Below are 20,934 nucleotides of genomic sequence, written 5' to 3'. Positions count from 1 at the left end.
AACACTCGAGCGAGATGTGCGATCATGCGTCTCGATGATTTTGCTTCTATATGGTGGAAGTTAGAGGAAGAGAAGATTGGTCTGAATATCAATACTGTTTCTTGGGAGATCTTCTTAGAGAGGTTCAGAGCGCGATTTCTTTCACCACAGTGGAGACAGACTCGGGCAGATGAGTTCTATTCATTGCGACAGTTTGGTATGTCAGTTGACCAGTTCGAGCATAGATTCTATGAGCTGAAACAGTATGCCGGGATTGGCAACGATGAGGCTATGCTCGTACAGCATTTCTTGAGAGGTCTTAACGACCGCATTAGTGGAGGGGTTAGAGTTTTTGAGCCAGTTTCAGTGGAGGCAGCGGTGGCGAAAGCCAGATTGGTTGAGCAGAACCTCATCCGTGCACATGGGGGACAGGCAGGAGTTCAGATAGGGAGTGTTCCTTCCAGTGGGAACAGAGCTCGTGGGAATCAGTCCCAGTCAGCGGCACCATTCAGGACTCCTCAGGCACCCGCTAAGGGTGGACAGCAGCAGCAGCCGCAGCAGCAACCGCAGCAGCAGAAACCGAAACAGTCTCAGGGCCAGCAGGGTGGCAACCCTCCTCATAGAAGAAACAGGAACTGGCGGAGAAGCAAACAGGGTTTTCCAGGACAGTCTTCTCAGAGTGCATCACAGGCCCCTAGTAGGGGAAGCTTTCAGCAGTCCAGTGGGCCGACTGGAGGTAGAGGACCTGGTAGAGGAGCTTGCTACTCTTGTGGGCAGTATGGTCATATAGCCGTGCAGTGTCCTCAGCGTATCCACCAGACAGGGAATCAGGGGCCAGTTGCATCAGAGCCTACAGTAGGGGATGCCGGTAGGACCCACAGAGTGTTTGCAGCGGTTGATAACCGCCAGGCTGAGCATCAGGGGACAGTTATTGAGGCCGCAGGTGTGTTGTGTGGTATCCCTATCTCAGTGCTTTTTGACTCCGGTGCATCGGATTCTTTTATTTCTTCATCCATTGTGGAGCGGTGTGGACTCACGTCTGCTAAGCAGGCGGATAGGTGGCAGGTAGAGTTGGCTACCGGGGTGCGCGTGGTCGTAGATGCCTTTGTACCTAGTTGTGAGTTGGATCTAGGTCCCTTTGTGACTTCTGTTGACCTTCGTGTCATTCCTTTGGGATCCTATGGAGTAGTGTTGGGGATGGATTGGTTATCATCCCACAGTGCTCATGTGGACTGTCGGCAGAAGACAGTAGAGTGTTTAGATGACCATGGCAGGAAAGTGGGGATCGTTGGAGTTCAGAGATCGATATCCCTACGTATGATTTCCGCTATGCAACTTAAGCGGTGTATGCGTAGAGGATGTCAGCTTTTTGCAGTAACTCTTGAGGATATGGATGAGGGAGAGAGTCGAGAAATCGCTCTTGATGGTCACCCTATTCTTCGAGAGTTTGCTGATGTGTTTCCTTTGGAGATTCCTGGTATGCCTCCGAAGCGAGACATAGATTTCCGCATTGATTTGGTTCCTGGTGCAGAACCTATTTCGAGAGCTCCATATCGGATGACTACTCAGGAGTTGAGTGAGTTGAAGTTGCAGGTGGAAGAATTGTTGGCCAAGGGATTCATTCGTCCTAGTGTCTCTCCTTGGGGTGCGCCTGTTATCTTCGTAAAGAAGAAAGATGGTTCTCTTCGGTTATGCATTGATTACCGACAGCTGAATAAGGTAACCATCCGGAATCGATATCCATTGCCTCGTATTGACGATCTTTTCGATCAGGTGAAGGGAGCCGTGGTGTTCTCTAAGATTGATCTGAAATCCGGGTACCATCAGTTGCGCATTCATGATGCAGACATTCATAAGACAGCGTTTCGCACTCGTTATGGTCACTATGAGTTCACAGTAGTACCATTTGGGTTGACAAACGCGCCTTCAGTTTTCATGTGCCTCATGAATGGGGTTTTCCGTGCATACCTGGATCATTTTGTCCTTGTGTTCTTGGATGATATATTGATTTATTCCAGATCTATGGAAGAGCATGAGGGTCACTTGCGTCTAGTTTTGCAGTGTTTGAGGGAGAATCAGCTTTATGCCAATTTGGCGAAGTGTGATTTCTTCCAGACTGAGGTGAAATATCTTGGTCATGTGGTTTCAAGAGAGGGTGTATCTGTGGATCCTTCGAAGATCCAAGCCATCGTGGATTGGCCAGCACCGACCAATGTTTCAGAGGTTCGGAGCTTTATGGGATTGGCCGGATATTACCGCCGTTTTGTTAAGGATTTTTCCCGTATAGGTCACCCGATTACTTCTCTTCAGAGGAAAGGGAAGAAGTTTGTTTGGGCAGAGCAGTGTGAGTCAGCGTTTCGTGCCTTGAAGGAACTCCTTGTCAGTGCTCCGATTTTGGCAGTCCCTGATCCATCCAGAGAGTTTATGGTATGCACAGATGCCTCTTTAGAAGGTATAGGTGCGGTGCTTATGCAGGATGGACGTGTGGTTGCCTATGAGTCTCGCAAACTCAAGGACCACGAGTTGAACTATCCAGTTCATGATTTGGAGTTGGCAGCTGTAGTGCATGCGTTGGTTAGGTGGCGTCACTTTCTGTTAGGGCGTCGGTTTGAGCTGCATAGTGATCACCGCAGTTTGCAATATATCTTCACGCAGCCGAACTTGAATGCTCGACAGCGAAGGTGGATGGAATTCCTCTGCGAGTATGATTTTGAGGTTCGTTATATTCAGGGGAAGGAGAATGTAGTGGCTGATGCCTTGAGTCGTAGGCGGCATGAAGTTTCAGCTTTGTCCCTTGGAGTGGACTTGAGACAGAGAATTCTTGGAGTTCTTCCTCAGGACTCTTGGTATCAGGATGTTAGAGCCGTGTTGGAGTCCGGAAGGCCCGTAGAGGGTAGATTCGCTGGGTATAGTCTTGAGGCGGATGGCATTCTACGTCATCTTGGTCGGATCTATGTACCTCCTTTGGAGGGTCTTCGCACTTTGATCATGACTGAGGCCCATCGTGCACCTTATTCGGCACACCCAGGTGTCAAGAAGATGCATGCAGATCTTAGACAGATTTATCATTGGGCTGGTATGAAGCGTGACATTGCCGATTTTGTGTCGAAGTGTTTGGAATGTCAGCGAGTGAAGGCGGAGCATCAGCACCCAGCAGGGCTTTTACAGCCTAATTTAGTACCGGATTGGAAATGGGACATCATTTCCATGGATTTCATTGTTGGGTTGCCTGTTTCTTCACGTCGTCATGATGCCATCATGGTCATTGTTGACAGGTTGACAAAGGTTGCTCATTTTGTTCCTATCCGAGCTTCCTATACAGCAGCAGTGGTGGCTCGTGTCTTCTTGGAAGATAGTCAAAATATGTCTAGAGATATTTTTTCGCAATTATGTGTTGGTGTTTTTGACATAAATGTACTTAAGATATCTTATATCTACAGTTTTAATAAATTAGTTAACTGGATATCTTCATAATCATAACAATAAAAATAAATTATTTTAATTTATAAAATACACAAACCTTTTCAATTTTTTTCAAAGGCTAATTTTTATAGCTTTTGAAAAAATAAATAAATTGAAAGATATGTTAATTTAAACTATTTTACTTTAGATTACTGAGGACTGATATTGAATAATGTCACTGATGCTGAACTGAAATTTGTAATCAGAGTCATTGGTTACTATTTCTTCCAATCTGCAAGGGAAAACAATGTACCATGTGCTGTAGTGGACCTGGCCTACAAAATAGTAAAGAAGGGAATGAAAGTAGACTTGTGTGAAGTACTACTAAAGAACTTATTTGAGAACCTGAACACCATAAGGAAGCCGAAGAAGAACCAACTCGGCAAACACACTCAAGTTCGGTTCACTACTTGTATGTATGTTTTTCTATTTTGAAAAGTTCTTTCCCTCAGTCAGTAAAGTAGTATGGGAGCTACACCGACCTATCACCCATCAGATCAATGATTACATCAAGAAGTTAGGAGATAACTTTAATGATGTCATGGATGATTACTTTAGCAAATTCCAAGAGAAAATGCACAATAGGTACATGATCCCACCACAACTGGTTGAAAAATACAAGGACAATATTTGTTTTGAAGTCGACACTGATTACTGCTATGTAAATGTTGTTGAACCAAGGATTCAGTCGTTGCAACCAATGGGTTATGAAATTGATTATGACATCACACAACAACAAATTGATGCCTACCTATCATTGCCAAGGCATGCAACTGAACTAAGGTATGGAACCTATGAAGAGGTAAAGGAGAAAGTAAAAATGAGCATTGTAGTTCCTAAGGCTACAAGGAAAGCAACAAAGATGATAAAAGCTTTGTCTGAGAAATTCGGAGAAGAATCTTCATCTACACCTGTCAAAGGCAATCTTGCCATTACCGAGGAAGAATCAAAAGCACAGGAGGCTGCAATAACATTGAGCACATAGTTGCCAAAGGGAAAAGTTCTAAAAAGAAAGAAACAGGGCATTACAAAGGCCCTACTGACTCCACCAACAAAGAGACCAAACACCAGAGCATCAGCTGCATCACTGAGCAAGAAACAAAAGACTGTTGCTGCTCCTAAGGTAACAAAGACTTACAAGAAATCTACTCGAAAACTCATTTTGGCAAAAGAGTCGAGTGATATAGAGTCTGATGATGCTAACAAATTCCAGATTGTGAAGAGAAAAAAGGCAAACATTCACAGTGTTGAAATTTTTTGTGCCAATCTCAAGGAATACAGTGGATTTGCAGGATTCAGATATGTTAAGTATGAGTCTAGGAACAATGATGAGAAACGACAGATTGAAGAAGCTATCATATGTACACTTCTGAAGTTTCGGTTAGCACCATTGGAACTAGCAAAGTCACTTCCAAGTGAACTCTACTCACATATTGATAACAGATGGAAATATGCAATGGATTCAGAGAGACAAATAAGAGAAAGAAGTCTTGTCCACTTATTTCCTGACATGTCCGTAGCTGAAATCAAGGAGCATTTGTCCACATACAATTCAAAATTTCTTGTGAAATAGAGAGCCTTAAAATTGATGAATGGGCTATATATTGACATGGAGAATGAGACTAAGGCCAAGTGGCAGGAGATCTTCAAACAAAAGGATGTCGGTGAACAATCTCAAATTGAAATTGTTGATGTCACCGAGCAAGATCCAGATGTCACCGAGCAAGGTCCACACCCGGTTGACACAATACAAATTAATGAAGATGTAATGGATGAAGCCACACCGGAGCAAGAAATGATTGAAGGCACCACTTATGCAAAACTTGTGTCTAGTGAATCGATCTTAGAACAAGTTCAACCTTATCCGCCGGTGAAGCCAACAGTACCAACCGAAGCCCCCAAGGACACCAAACAAGTTACCGAAGGTAACAAATCTGAAGCTGCAAAAGATATAGGTAACAAGTCTGAAGCTGCAGCAGACACAACAAAAGATCAATCGTCTCAGGGATAGACAAGCACAACAAATATTACAACAGAGACCCCTAGCACCGAGCCATCCAAAGACATTGCAACTGCTACAGGAACAGTGCAAAGTGTTGCATCTATTGAGCAACCTACCAAGGGACAACAAGCCTCACAAGCACTTGTCTTAGTGCCCCAGACTAAAGGAAAAGAGAAAAAGGTGAGAAAGCATGGTTTTAAATTTGACTTATCTAAACCGATTGTGTTGCCCAATGTCGACATCTCCAAATTAAAAGGGCAAGCACTCACTGAATTCGGTGAACTATACAAAGCAAAGGCCGAACAGGAGAAACAACTGGCAATATAGAAAAAGAACAAGGTACTTCAAAAGGTTAGAACACTGCTCACAGAAATGCTACCATCAGCAACAGTGTCAACTGATGCAACCATCCATATTCAGTTGGATGAACTCCTTAATCAGATTGAAACATCTGGAGTTGATACATCCGAATACCTAAGCAAGCTCAAGGATAAAGAGATCACAACAAAAATGATAGAGGAAGTCCAAAAATCAATTGTTGTTGGCAAGGTAAAACTTGTCAAATTCATTGCTGAGTTGACCCCTCAACTCAAGCACATTCTTTATTTATTCCAGAAATTGTGTACATTTTCTTTATTTATTAAAGACATAAAAAATAAAACTGACGCAATTGAGAAAGAGATCACCGATCTCTCCTCCAAGTTGACCACTGAGCCTAATTCAGTTCAGACCTTTTTCAAAAAGCTACAACAGCTCATGGCTCAATAGTTAGAACTGAGGAATGAAGAGCATAAAATTAGGATGGATATAATGACCCTTCAAACATTATTCCTTCCTCATCTCTCATCAGTCCAAGACCAGCTTAACCAAGCTACAAGCTTATCAACTACCCAAGAGGGGAGCACTCTTGATGGCTTGATATCACTCTTATCTGATATTCAAGCACAAAACTCATTAATGGAAAGTCTCAAGGACTCACTCTCAGTCGCCCTCACTAACGCCTGGACCAAGTATAAAACTATTTTTGATCAGTTACCGCCTCCGGATGCAAATTAAGTTTTTAATGTTTGTCAAAAAGGGGGAGTACTTTTATGTTACTACACAGGAGAGGAAAGCCCAACAAAGGGGGAGCAATTCTACACTTGGAGACTAGTACAGTTTTGATAACACAATTTTGAGTATTATATGCAAGGGGAGTCTACTGAGCAGAATATACAGAGCATTCAGAGTACACAAGTACAGTACAGAACCGAACCGAACATGGAAATTCAGAGTTATGTACAGGATAATGATAAGGGGAGTATATCTGCATATACTATTGACTATTGTACATATTGTCAAGTATAGTCATTTTGTCAAGTATATATATTTTTAGTTATGACTTTGTAAGTAGTTTTTGTCAAACATCTCAACTAATGTCAAAAGGGGAGATTGTTACTACTTATCAAATTGCCATTAGTTTCATATCCAAAGTCATACTATATTCTAGTCGGTTAGTATTACCGAATCATGCAGTCGGTACACACATAGAAGTCGGTATGGACAGTCTAGTCAGTTACTGAAGAAAGCAGTCACAGAACACAGTATTCACCGAGCCGTTTACCGAGTAAAGGTTCATGGCTACCGAGTGGTATAATTAACTCACCGAGTTGATATTCACCGAGTAAAACGTCTTACTAGATACATTGAACCTGGACATGCACATGAAAACGTGTTACAAGATCGAGGCACATCTAACCGTTTTTGTGTTGAAAATTGCACTAGGAGATTGTGTATGATTATAAGATCAATCTAACCTATGGGATATTTTGTTTAATCAAAGAATCTTTTTGTAAGATCGAAGCAATAAATCAGATCACCACTGTAAGAGATCTATATATACAACATGATTCTAGGGTTAGATATATGACACGATATGATGTGATAAGAGATGCAATGAGATATCAGTGTGTATGCATGAAGGAAGACTATTATAGAGACATAGAGAGGTCACCGAGAAGGTTATCAGTGAACAGTCGAAGAACAGAGTAAACATAAGGGTTTATCGAGTTTCATTATGGGTTACGGAGATATGCTACAAGCTAGGTAATCTTATTCAGAGCACATAGAATCTGCTTTAGCATTTCAGATGTAAAGTTGCAGATATTTGTAATGATTATATTGTAATATTTTGAAGTTGTAAGAGAAACCTTTAACAGGGTAAAAGACTCTAACCAAGTCTATAAATTGTAAATCCTTTGACCAGGTGCTACACTTATATAGTGTTGTATAAATCCTTTAGTAAGGTAGATCTAACTGATCTTAATACTCCTAACAGGGTAAGCTATCAGAAATAGCTAAATGTAGCTCTAACCGAGCATTCTTTATTATTGCAGTAGTGAAGTTGTGGGTGCCATCCCCACCGCAGTTTTTCTCTCTAACCAAGAGTTTCTGCATGACCAAAATATATATGTTATGGAGTGAATCATGTATGAATGTTATCTGTTGATTATAGTTTTGTTTTATGTTACTACACTATTCTGTTTATGCATAACAGTAAGGTTATTACAAAAGAAAAGTTTTGGAGTACTGATTCACCCCTCCCCTATCAGTACATTAGCTTTCTATATTGGGCCTAACATTTCTGCGGAGGTATGCGAGCCAATGCTGGACAGCCAAAGACTCTGAAATGTCTCACAATCGGTTTCCTACCAGCCCAAGCTTCAAAAGGAGTAATACCTTGCAAAGCTTTGTGAGGAACTCGATTCTGGATGTGTGTGGCACAACTGATAGCCTCTTCCCAAAAGGCGGGATCAAGAGATCGTGCATGTATCATATAGCTAGCCATTTCTTTGAGAGTTCTATTCTTGCATTCTGCAACTCCGTTCTGCTATGGAGTGTATGCAACAGAATGCTGAAGATCAATTCCCTCAAGTGTACAAAAATCCTCAAGCCTCTTGTTCACATATTCCCTTCATTATCTGTATGAAGAATCTTGACCACTTTCCCGGATTGCTTCTCCACACGAGTCTTGAAGTCCTGAAACCTATCAAATACTTCACTCTTATGAATGAGAAAGTAGACCCAAGTGAAGCAGGAGTAGTCATCAATGAAAGTGAGGACATAACGGGCCTTGCTAAATGAAGGTGTTGGAAATGGACCTACTACATCACTATGAACAAGTTGAAGAACTTCCAAAGCTCTCCAAGCTTTCCCTTTATCAAACCTCTCCTTGGGATGCTTGCCCATGGAACAACCTGAACATACACCCTCTGAAAAATTGATTCGAGGTAGATCTGTGACCATGTCTTTAGTGTTGAGGTGACCAAACCGCTCATGCCATAGCTTACTTTCAGAATTTGAATGAGTAAGCAAGGCCCTAGAAGGTGAACTTGGCACAAAGTGGGAGAATGAATAAATCCTTGAATTGTCATTGACTTGTCCCACTGCTACCAAGGCATCATCATCAAGTTCCTTTACCACAACTGAATCTGGTGTAAACTCAACCTTTTTTCCATTCCCATAGTGAGTGATTTGGTAGATAGAGAGAAGGTTGGTAGACAAGTTAGGAACATAGAGAACATTCTCAAAAGTTCCATCATCCATGTTAACTGAACCTTTCCCTTCAACCTCAACTTGTGTATCATCACCTATGTAAATGTGAGGTACCTTAGATGGCTCCAATGAAGAAAATTGCTCCTTTGTAGAACCCATGTGATATGAGGCACCCAAGTCAAGTATCCATTGCTGTGAAGAACCTGTTGTAGCCACAAATGCTTGCCCTTTTCCCTTAGAATGTGAGGAAGAGGAAGGAGATGAATCCTTCTTTGTGTAGGTGGATGGCAAGTTGATGTTGTTTTTCTTAAGAAGATTAGTTAACTCATCAACTTGCTTTGTGTGGCATCGATGCTCATCATGACCATACTTCTTGCAATATGCACAAGTTGGTTTATCCTTCTTAGGTGGTGTCCCCTTCTTGGAAGAAGATGAAAAATTGCCTTGTGATGGAGAGGATGATTGTCCTTTTTCTTGTTGTTGCTTAGACTTAGAGTGCTTCTTCTTTTTGTTGGAATCTTTGCCTTGACTTCCTTGATTCCCTTGATTAGCCACCAAAGCCTTGGACTTTGAAGACTTGAGAAGTCCCATGTTCAACAACTTAGATTGTTCCAATATCAACATTTCTGTGAAAGCATCAAATGAAGGCATAACATAGGAACTCCCCACTGTCAAACGATGAGTGTGGAAGCTAGACACAAATGCTGCATATTCTGGTGCAAGCTTGTCCAACAAGTTGAATATCAACTGAGCATCCTTTTTGTCAATTCCACAATCCTTAAGCTTTGCTCTTAGCTCATTTGCTTTGGTGACATAATCTTGGATTGTATCAAAACTCTTGGGATCCAAGTTGGTGAGCTCATTGTCAATTTTGTAACCTCTGATTTCATCAACTTTACCATACAATTTTTGAAACATATCCCAAGCCTCTTTGATTGTTGTACACTTCTCAATGTGAAAAATGAGGTCATCTGATACATACTTGCGCAAAGTTCCAAGAGCCATGAAATTCTTTGTGAGCCATTCTAACTGAGCATTAGGATCAGCCTTAGGATCAGGTGGTGCTGCTATTGTTCCATCTATGTAATGCGTGAGACCCTTTTCCATTAATTTGCTCCACACTTTAATTTTCCATGATGCATAATTATGTGGAGTTAAAGGTGGAAATTTATGAGGACTCATTGCAACAAAAATGAAAGAGCACAAAGAGAGGAACAATCACACAAGACACCCCCCCAAATTCACTCAATTAAAGAACCCCCCCAAAAGTGATGATTTGGCACTTTATACTTAGTGCGTATACAATGGGCCACTTGCAAAAAATGGCAGAGTGGGCTTCTGATTTCAATTTTACATCTGCCTCAATAAGGCCAAAAGAGACTCAAACTAATAATGCAAGAGATCTAAACTAAGATCCAAGCACTTTACAAGTACCTAATAGGCCAAATAAGACCAATATCTGAAAGTATAACTTCCACTCAAAATCTCTAAATCTGATCATAGATTATGAAATTAGATGAAAAAACATGCACTTTAAAAAAAAAACGGCACATGAAAAGGAGGTCGTATGAGCTCAAACGAGGCCTTTGAAGTTGCAGAATTAGGGATTGGACAGGTACAGCTGAGAGAATCCAAAAATTCTAAAAAACCTATGCACCAAAACTAGAAAATAACCACACCACTGCGAAGAGCACAAAAAATTAGCCCAAATAAAAAAAAATTGCACCCAAAAAGGAGCAAAATTGAGCAAATTATGAGCCTCCAAAGTTGGCCCAAAAAACTAAATAGCTCAACGGAGAGGGGTCTGTGAATTTCCAAAAAACTGACTGGGCGTTGACTGTGCAAAACAGCCAGGTGGCGCTGACTGTGCAAAAAATCCAGGTGGCGTTGACTGGGCATAGACTATGCAAAAAAAACAAGTGGCACTGACTGTTGGCGGTCGTCAGAAATCTGCCAGTCCGTTCCCGGAAAAGTTTTACGGTGGCCGGAAAATTTTGGCGGCAACTAGAAAGCAGTGGCTGGAAGGGCTGCCTGAGGGCCGGTGGTGGCTGTCGGAGGGCCGGCGACAGGGTCGGGAGGTCCCGGCGGTCCGGGAGCTGGGCGGCGCACAGAGCTTGGTTGTGCACAGCAGCAGGGGGTGGCGAGTGGCAGCCTGCGGGTACCTGCGGCAGCGGACTGCGAGCAGTGGCCGGTGGTCACAGGGTTGCTGGTGGCCGCCGAAGCCTGTGCGGGTCTGACAAGCCTGTAGGAAAGGTACAGTGGGCAGGGGGGTCTGCAGACCCCCAAAAACAAAAAAAAAAAAAAATTCTTTTTTTTTTTAAAAACTTTTCGAATATAATTTTGAATTTTTTTTTTTTCAAAAGCTGGAAAAAATTTTCAGAGAAAAAAATAAATTTTTTTTTTTAAATCCGAAAATTCCGTACCGTACCGCCCAAATTGGGCAAAAGATTCCTCCACCCCCAAAAATCGATTTTCACAAAAAAAGGTCGAATTTATACTCGATTTTTATGGAAATGGCCTCTCAAACGCGATGGTGAGGTCGAAAACGCTCCAAGATGCCTCCAAAAAGAGCAGTTCCTCAAATCCGAAAATAGAAGCCTTCCACGATGTCTCCAAAAACCAATCAATGAAGCCTCAATGGCTCTGATACCATGTAGGATTTTGCCAAGATGAAGGCCACAATGAAAAGCATAAAAAGAGAGACAATAGAATGACAAGAACAAAACTATATTCTCATCAATATGCAAATGATCAATTGAATTAACCAATACAATGAATATAGGCCTGCTTATATAGGCAAGACCATATGGATGTACGAGCACACAATCATGACATGTGGCTCAATGAGAAACAAGGGTAGGTAAGAAATACTAGGGGTAGGTAGGAGAAATAATATAATATTCCACAAGAGGTGGATGACCCACCAAATGTGGAGTGTAACAACAAAACAAGACCACAAAAGGCAGAATTTCTCCTACAAGCTCTATCCCTATGTGCACACTTCCCTAAGTGTCTCGAATCCAAACTACGAAGAGATGCATTATCCTAAGTTAACTTAAGTAAAGTGTAATAATATCCATAATGAATATTTATTTACACCAACACTTATCTATATCTCCCTCTTCCTCCTCTCTTCCTCTCTCTTCCTCTCTCTATCTATTTTTCTCAAGTGGGTAATGGGTACCCTTAAAAGTTCTTAAAGGTAAATTATCATATCTTCAATCAAATAATATGCTACCCTAAGCATAACTCCTTACAGACATTGTGGTATCCTTAATTTGTCAGCAAAGAAAAATCTAATCAAAAGTTAGTTTATCTCTCTCTTGCTCTATAAATTTTAACTTAATTTTTAAGTTTAAAATTTATTTTATTATATAAATTAAAAATAATTTTTAATTAAATTATTTTCTAATTTCATAAAGAAACATTTATTAAAATTAATTGAAATATAAACTCAATATTAACAAATATACAATTATTATAAAATTAAGCATAAATATGTTTAAATTATTTTTATGATAGATAAATTGTGACATTAAAACAACTCCCATAACATAAACTTCAATAAAAATAGTAATAACATTAGACCCTTAAACAAGGGTGTCAAAAACCAAAAAATGAGACCCATAAGAATTGCCTTAGATTTAGCTTAGTTTGCATCAATCCTTTAACAATAGTGCTATCATTTCACTAATCAATAATAAAAATTTACATCAACCTTGAATAAGGGTGCTACAATATCAAACATATCTTTAGGATTTTTCTCTTTCTTTGATGATCTTAATGTCATTTGATGCTTGATTTTTATGAGTTCAGGCATCTGCTATGTAGGTAAACATGGTTGGTATTTTGCCCATCTATTAAAAATATTTTCTACTTTCCTATGTCCTCATTTGTTTGAGGATCATTATAAGTACAAGGTTCTTAGCAATCGAATCCATCACCTACAAGAATGGCACTTGCTAGACTACGAGAGAATCAGGCAAACGATAAAAAAACCTTCATAGACTTTATAGGGAAAGCGTCCATAGAGTAATGGTGTGAAACATTGTCGATCCGCTTAGACTTGAGATAATCAGTATTTGGCTTGAGCCTAAACAACTAGTATTTGTGTGACATTTCAAAAGATCTTTGACAACACAAGGACAAACTTGCATAGTCTAATGCTTATGACCAACTGTGGTCAACAATTTTCAAGGTGATCTCAACTGAGAGATTTCTTAAAATGCCCATATCCACAAGGGTGCGAGAAAAGATTGTGTTAGTGAAATCAAAAGTATTTGAATCTAGTGCCAAAAAAATCATCCAAGGTATTTGCCAATGGCTTCAAAATAATAATTAATAATTAAAACATAATTGTAATGATAGGTTTGGGAGATGAACCCAAATGAGTTTCATCCTAAATGATTTGGTTAATGAATTGAAGGTAGAATATCAAGGTTTGAACAATAACATATGTTGTCTCAAGATCTAGCACTTACATACAACATAATCATGATCCGTCACATAATCAATTTAACCACAATGAAAGATCTGAGAGTTTAGCAATAAAACTATCTGATAGGTCCATTGGCAACCAAAAAAATCACTCACCATAAATTATTTCATCTTTACCTCTTTACCTCCTTGATGAGCTCAACGATATGAGTGGAGATGACATGTCTGAATGCTTTATTTGATTTCGAGTTGTTCAGACCTTTGAGAATAAGAGGCTTGTTACACTGAGATAGGTATACAACAACATAAGGAGGTCATTTATTCATCTTTCATTCACTATGATTTTTTCTTTAGAAGTGGTTCAATATCTATGGGTTGGAAGATTGGACCTCATGACCTTGTGCCTACTACAAAAACTCTCACCAATCAAGCTAAGCTCTCATCCCAATACTAAAAACAACTTTATTAAGCTAAACACTATGTAGTTTGACATAGATAACACACATGGACTTGCAAAATGCTACAAAGATTAAATAGAATATAAACAAATAATCAAATGGTCTATATGGGTCTCGAATTATGGACCTTCAAGTTATTAGCATGATGCTCAAACAAAACTAAAATAATTTTTAAATAGTTCTAAAATAAACAAAAGAACTCCAAATTGATATCTATCTGCATTTTAGATAGTATTTTTAAGATAGCTATTGTTGAACACTTTGGGATGCTAAGAAGAGGGGTGAATTAGGATGTATTAATACTTAACCGGTCAGTCTTAAACAACACACACCAAGCAACATATTAAGCAATTCTGAATGTTTAACACTTTTAAGCCTAGAAGTGTATTCTTAGTGTGACTACACAGCTTAAGCAACATATTAAGTCAGTCAATGTTGAGAGTTTAACACTTTTAAACCTAAAAATGTCAACTTAATGTGTGTAATTTAAACCGTCTGACTTAACCTGCAATCCATCCACATCAAAACCGATGTTAATCTGCTCTTTCGCCCTCCTAGAGGGAGACTCACCTTCCTTCCTAGAGACCAATGAAGCCCTCCGAGGAGACTCGATTTTTTTTTGCAATCACAGACTCTGACTCAGAAGTTTTCTGATTATCCCCCATACTCCTTTGTTCCAGAATTGGTTTCGATAAATTCTTACCCATAGCTACCTTGCATTTTTCCACCTTATTCGTTTCTATAGCCAATCTTTTATCCTTGGGAACCCATTTATTCACTGGTTTTCGAGTGATCCGACACTCACTCATCCTGTGATCCCATTTCCTGCATCTCATACAGAATTTCTTGTCCTCTTCAATTTTAATTTGTTGAATCCAATGTGAACCACATACACGAGGCCTGATTTGTTTGGGGATCCGCCTAACAGCTGCTATTTGCATCCTTGCATATAGGTATGAATCGTTATTTACCAGATCGACATCTATCTCCATTAGGGTTCCTAGAGATCTCCCTATTTTTTCTAAACACTCCTGACCAATACTCGATGGGGAGCTTGTAAAGACGTATCCAGATTGGTTTCTCCTAGGACTCCGTATTTAGAGGGTTAAAATTTGGGTGCCATCTCTGCATGTATAAAAGGCAATTGTTCATTGACCATAATCCTCCAAAAAGAACTTTATCCCTCTCCACTTCGTTTGCAAATATAAAAATGAAAACTCCTCTTGGGAGTAATTTTATGATTTCCTCTGTCTTCCAATTGTCCTTGATCCATTTCTGGATTTTCTTTTCATCCACCCTAGGATTGATAAACCTACAAATGACTGCTAAATCTTCCAAAAGGCCACAATCAAGCTCCATTTCCTCTAAGACGTCGATTGTTTGAATGTCCTTATGGGCAGATCCTGGGCACGGATAGCAGTCACTTGAATTGATTCTATCCAAATTTACGGTATTAGGGTTTAATTGATTTCAAACGTCTGTTGATTTGCAACCCTCCTGCTCCTTACGAGCCATTATTTTATTCTTAGGCATTACCATGTTATTTTATTAGTTGCTGTTCTTATTTTAACATGATTATAGAGATAATTTTTTAGGGATTGGCTTAAGAGAAATTGAACCCTAGCAATCTTGGAAGCTTAAAGGTATTCATAAATACTACAATTAAGATGACAAAATAGGTAGAATTGAATTTTGAAAATTAAAGAGAAGTATAAAGATATCTAGTTCATTTATGTGGGGTGTAAGACATACTCACATACATAGAAAAGCCTAAATCTATAGATTCAACCCACCATAAAATGTGTATAAATGGTTAAGATTCCAAGACTATATATATATATACAAAAGACCAATTTTTAATACCCAAAGATCTAATATTTGTTGTCATTTTAGAACTATTCTTCTTCCTCAAATATAAAACTAAATATTCTCATTTGTCTTTTGATTTGCACTTAATTATTACATATAGAAAATTAGAAAGAAATATTATAATTATATTCAATAATAACGACTTAAACAAATACAAGTGCTATAGTTGCTCTTACAAAAACTTAATAAGCATTAAGGAAATTTATCACTCTTGGAAGGTGTCAATATAACATTAAATTCCAAGGATTCTTCACCTGCAGCATAGTTGTTATAGGCTCTAATGGGCTTACATGTCTAATTTTTTTCCCTCACGTTGATAATTCGAGCTTACCTTTACGTAAAACATTGATGCAAATGCCAAAAGCAAATAAAAGAGACGAAGCAGCCCTTGTAGATCCAAGGCTCCCTTACTATTTTGAACTCTTTATAGATTGACGGAATTCTTATAATTTTGAACTCTTTTATTTTTTAAATTTCCACATTATATGAACTTTCAAATTTGTTTTCATTATTTAAAGTAGAAAGTGAGACAGTCGAAAAGGTATTCATGCAATGCATACCCATGTGATTCTGTAAATGCTCTTCTATCTGTAAACTAGATTTTTGTAGTCTAGATTAAATGCAGTATTGACTTCACACAAATAAAACGTGCTGGGAGAATGCAAAACCCGAAAGTCAGCCTTGCTTCCTAACCGAATAGCTAAAGTGGGTGCTGTATCCTGTTGTGCATATGAACATAATAAATATGCAGCATTGTAATTTATTCATTTTCTCTATATCAATATGGGAAACAGCTAGAGCCCCACGCATATGATTGCTCTTACAAATTTACAACTAACAATTACTTATTGAGCTGTTCTTGTCCGGATTCTGAAGCTCAAACTTGAAGCCCGACAGAACTGGTATATAGGGCCCTGGGAAGTGATGAAATGCTTTATTCAATTCAATGCAGACGTGGACTGGGATTAAACTGGAAATGCAATCCGCGTTGATATTTAGTGAAAAATTAAATGGTACAGCTGTGTTATGACCGGACGTTATACCATTCAGGCTTACTCGCTGCCTTGGATTGATTATATAAAGGGTGTCAGTTCCCAGTAATGTGGTAAGTGCAAGTAACATAGTCATTGAAAGAAGATGGCTTGCAAGATGAAGCTCTTGGGAATGCCTGTGATGATTATGGCTATTGTGGGTGTGATAGTTGTTGCAGAGGCCAGAAACCTCGTGAAGACCATGCATGAAAATGATGATTTGGATTGGGTTGGAGGACTTAGCGGTGGAATTGCAAGTGGTGCTGGACGTGAACTGGGCGAAGGCGCCGGTGCCGGATTGGGTGGAGGCTTTGGAGGAGGTGGTGGTGGAGGAAAGGGAGGAGGCTTTGGTGGAGGTGGTGGTGCCGGTGGAGGTATTGGTGGAGGTGGTGGTGTGGGTGGAGGCATAGGTGCCGGTGGAGGAAAGGGAGGAGGGCTAGGTGGAGGCGGAGGTGCTGGTGGAGGAAAGGGAGGAGGTTTTGGTGGTGGTGCTGGTGGTGGAGGAGGAAAGGGTGGAGGGCTAGGTGGAGGCGGAGGTGTTGGTGGAGGAAAGGGAGGAGGTTTTGGTGGCGGTGCTGGTGGTGGAGGAGGAAAGGGTGGAGGGCTAGGTGGAGGCGGAGGTGCTGGTGGAGGAAAGGGAGGAGGTTTCGGTGGCGGTGTTGGTGGAGGTGCTGGTGGTGGTGGAGGAAAGGGAGGAGGGCTTGCTGGAGGCGGAGGTGTTGGTGGAGGAAAGGGAGGAGGTTTTGGCGGAGGTGTTGGTGGAGGAAAGGGAGGTGGCCTTGGGGGAGGTGCTGGTATTGGCGGCAGTATAGGCGCAGGTGGAGGGAAGGGAGGAGGCCTTGGTGGAGGTGCTGGTGCTGGTGGAGGAAAGGGTGGAGGACTTGGTGGAGGTGCTGGTGCTGGTGCTGGTAGTGGAGAGGGAGGTGGCCTAGGTGGAGGTGCTGGTGCTGGTGGAGGGAAGGGAGGAGGCCTTGGTGGAGGTGCTGGTGTTGGTGGAGGTGTTGGTGGCGGTATAGGTGCAGGTGGAGGGAAGGGAGGAGGCCTTGGTGGAGGAAAGGGAGGCGGCCTTGGTGGAGGTGGTGGTGCCGGTGGAGGTAGTGGTGCTGGTGGCGGAATAGGTGTGGGTGGTGGAAAGGGTGGAGGCCTTGGTGGAGGCGTTGGTGGAGGTGGTGGGGCTGGAGGAGGCATAGGTGCTGGCGGAGGTGTTGGTGGAGGTAGTGGTGCTGGTGGCGGAATAGGTGCAGGTGGTGGAAAGGGTGGAGGCCTTGGCGGAGGCATTGGTGGAGGTGGTGGGGCTGGAGGAGGCATAGGTGCTGGCGGAGGTGTTGGTGGAGGTGTTGGTGGAGGTGGTGGGGCTGGAGGAGGCATAGGTGCTGGTGGAGGTGGCAGCTTTGGTGGTGGAATTGGAGGAGGTGCTGGTGGTGGTTTTGGGGGAGGATTCGGTGGTGGGAATGGAGGAGCTGATGGGGGTAGTGGTGGAGGAGGGGGTTTTGGTGGTGGTGCAGGAGGAGGAGGTGGTGGATTTTAAGCAGTGTCTTGGCTCCTAGGCCCCAAGCATCTAGAGGCAATATACGCTACGCCCCTAAATAAACGCTTTTTAAATTATGTTCCAAATATATAATAGATCATTATAGTGTACTTTGCTTCTGTCTTGCGATCCATATTTTGCCCTTGTTTCATTTATTGAATAAATAGAAAATAATAAGGGAGATAGCAATGAGATTCGGTATGGTTCCAAGAAAAGACAAATGGTGGAAATGTCATACAAATAATAAAATTCTTTACTGCTGCTTCCATAGTTTATTTTAACTCTAATCTACCAATTCTATGTAAACAAAAAAATCTTTTCACACTTCTCAATCAGCTGCAAACATTTTTTCATTTCAATATACAATATTTATATAAAATTAGAAAGAAATGATGGCAAGCTCTCAAATGGATAAGCTTATATGGACTACCATTATAATTGATTTTCCTCAATTCAAATTATTCAATAGCTTCTTAATATCCCTGTCAAGAAAGTTTCAGTAAATTGAAGCTAGCTCAGTTGACTCTACTGTAAAACTTTCTTTCATCTCCTCAAGCTCACTCTCATGGCTACTGTGAATATTTTATCGTTGTCATTAATTCCTAGCTTGTCTCATAAATCATATGCTACTTCTCAGATTTTAAATATGGCTGACAATATTAATGATAAACTGCATTGTTGTAGGGTACGCATAACAAACTTGAGCCAGTACTAACAAAACGTTCTTTGTTTGGGGCGAGAAAAAGATATGTATATTGAAATAATCAGTGTAATATATTGAGCATTCGCATTTCACAGTTTCATTTTGCTGGTGGATTTTAGAATGAACTAGAAAAGTTTGAATAGGCAAGTTTACTTATTCAGTTAAATTATGCAAGTTTACTTATTCATTAAGTTAAATTATGCAAGTTTACTTATTCATTAAGTTAATAAATAATTTATTAATTGGTTCCATGATGAATCTTTTTAAATAGGGAATATTATCTGTTTTAACTTTTAATAAATATTTGATTTATTATTATTAGTTTTTATTTTGTAAATGAAAATGAAAAGTTTGATTTATCAAAGGTGATTCTTTTGAATTTAGTTTTATTAAATCTTAAAATGTTAATAGTAGTAAAGGTTTTAAATGATAATAAAATTGAAACAAACATGACTAATAAATAAGAGGATAAGTGTTCTTAATTTTAGAATCAACAATAGATAATTTATGTTGAAGTTATAATAAAATGATGTGTCTTTTTTTTATAACTTTTAACCTCAATTTGATGGATATCTTAGAATCTAAATTAGCATAGAAAACCTTTGTCAAAGGTGAATCTTTTGTGTTTAACTCTAGAGAATCTTTTTTTTAATTTACAATGGCAAGGGGTTTCGATAAAAAATAGAATTGAAACAACTGTGATAAATACATAAGAGTATATGTACACTTAACTCTAGAATAAATGAGATGATGTTGTAGTTATTATCAAATGAGTTACAATTGTCATAACTTTTTATCTTGGTTATATGAATATATTTTAATCTAAATTAGCATAGAAAATCTCTACAGCTTAATTTTGTGTTCTATGCAATCAATCTCAACTAGAGACTTGATTTTGAGGTGTAGAATTGATCAATACATGAGTGATTTGATAGAAAATTCTCTCGTAGAATATGTTTTCCTTTGCCTTTTGGATATTTTAGAAGTCAAGGTGGTGTCTAGATATACCATTCAAGATCTTTCTAATTCAATAGGTAAATAGGTTCACCTAGGTCAAACCCATTAGTAGAAAGGATTAACAATGATGAGAAAGAGAAAATATAACATTCACAATATTTAGATGGCATAGACACAATTTTGTAAATTTGATATCTTTAATTTCCTTGATTTCAATATAAAATATCCAATTAATTATCTAATTCCATCATGCTATTCTTCATTTTTCTTATTACTAAATGATCTCTTTAAATAGCATGGCATAGCAACATGTTGGATGAGATGTGTGTGAGGTTAGTTCATAATGCCCAATAAGAAGAACATGACAGTTCAAATATAAATTTTAAATCTTAGAATTAAGGGATTGTTGTCATGCTTCTCAAAATCGATCTCTATAAATATCATCCCCTTGGAAAATATTAAATTAAAGGATAAAGTGTCCATCTTAAAGTGTAGAATGAATATATGAGAATTAGAGAAAATAATGGTGAAATAGAGATGAAAAGGATGAATATTTATGAGATTGTGGGGTGAATACACAATAGTGTGTCACACTTGTGGGACATTTATATTTTGCATGCGACATGACAAGATATTTGAAATACTCCTTTTTTCAAAGGTCATATTAAAATCACATTCAAATGAAGGTAGACCTTCGATCAAAGATGACCTTCAATTGAAATTATTTTTTAATATTTTTGCACCACTCATACCTTCAAATAATGGTCCTTTGGATGTCAATCTCTTTCTAGTAATGCAATATTTTAAAAAAAAATTGTATCAAAGCTTGGGTTGGATCATCAAATCGAGTCACTAGGGTATGATATTTTGTAGGATTGTAGTCTTTAGAATAATATTTCCAAAACTTATGATTTAAAATATATTTAAAATAATTTTTATACTTGTTTTCTATTTTCTACTCAACACGTTCACCA

At 39.4% G+C, this 20,934-nt stretch overlaps 1 protein-coding gene across 1 annotated transcript; it reads left to right on the top strand.

Annotated features, from left to right (window-relative positions):
- Positions 1–16,610: 16,610 nt before the first annotated feature.
- Positions 16,611–18,575, top strand: LOC131076683 (glycine-rich cell wall structural protein). Its single transcript, XM_059213266.1, has 2 exons — positions 16,611–17,752; positions 17,825–18,575. The coding sequence occupies exons 1-2, from the start codon at positions 16,879–16,881 to the stop codon at positions 18,298–18,300; spliced, it is 1,350 nt and encodes a 449-aa protein (XP_059069249.1). The 5' UTR covers positions 16,611–16,878; the 3' UTR covers positions 18,301–18,575.
- Positions 18,576–20,934: the final 2,359 nt, after the last annotated feature.

This window comes from Cryptomeria japonica, chromosome 10 (assembly GCF_030272615.1).
Source record: "Cryptomeria japonica chromosome 10, Sugi_1.0, whole genome shotgun sequence".
NCBI classification, from domain to species: Eukaryota; Viridiplantae; Streptophyta; class Pinopsida; order Cupressales; family Cupressaceae; genus Cryptomeria; species Cryptomeria japonica.
Note: the sequence above shows the minus strand (reverse complement) of the source record. Positions and strands in the feature narration are given on the sequence as shown.

Coding starts and splice junctions, on each gene's coding strand:
- LOC131076683 (XM_059213266.1), top strand. CDS start 16,879: ATGGCTTGCAAGATGAAGCTCTTGGGAATGCCTGTGATGATTATGGCT. Junction 17,753..17,824: donor GGGAGGAGGCCTTGGTGGAG/GTGCTGGTGTTG, acceptor GCCTTGGTGGAG/GAAAGGGAGGCGGCCTTGGT.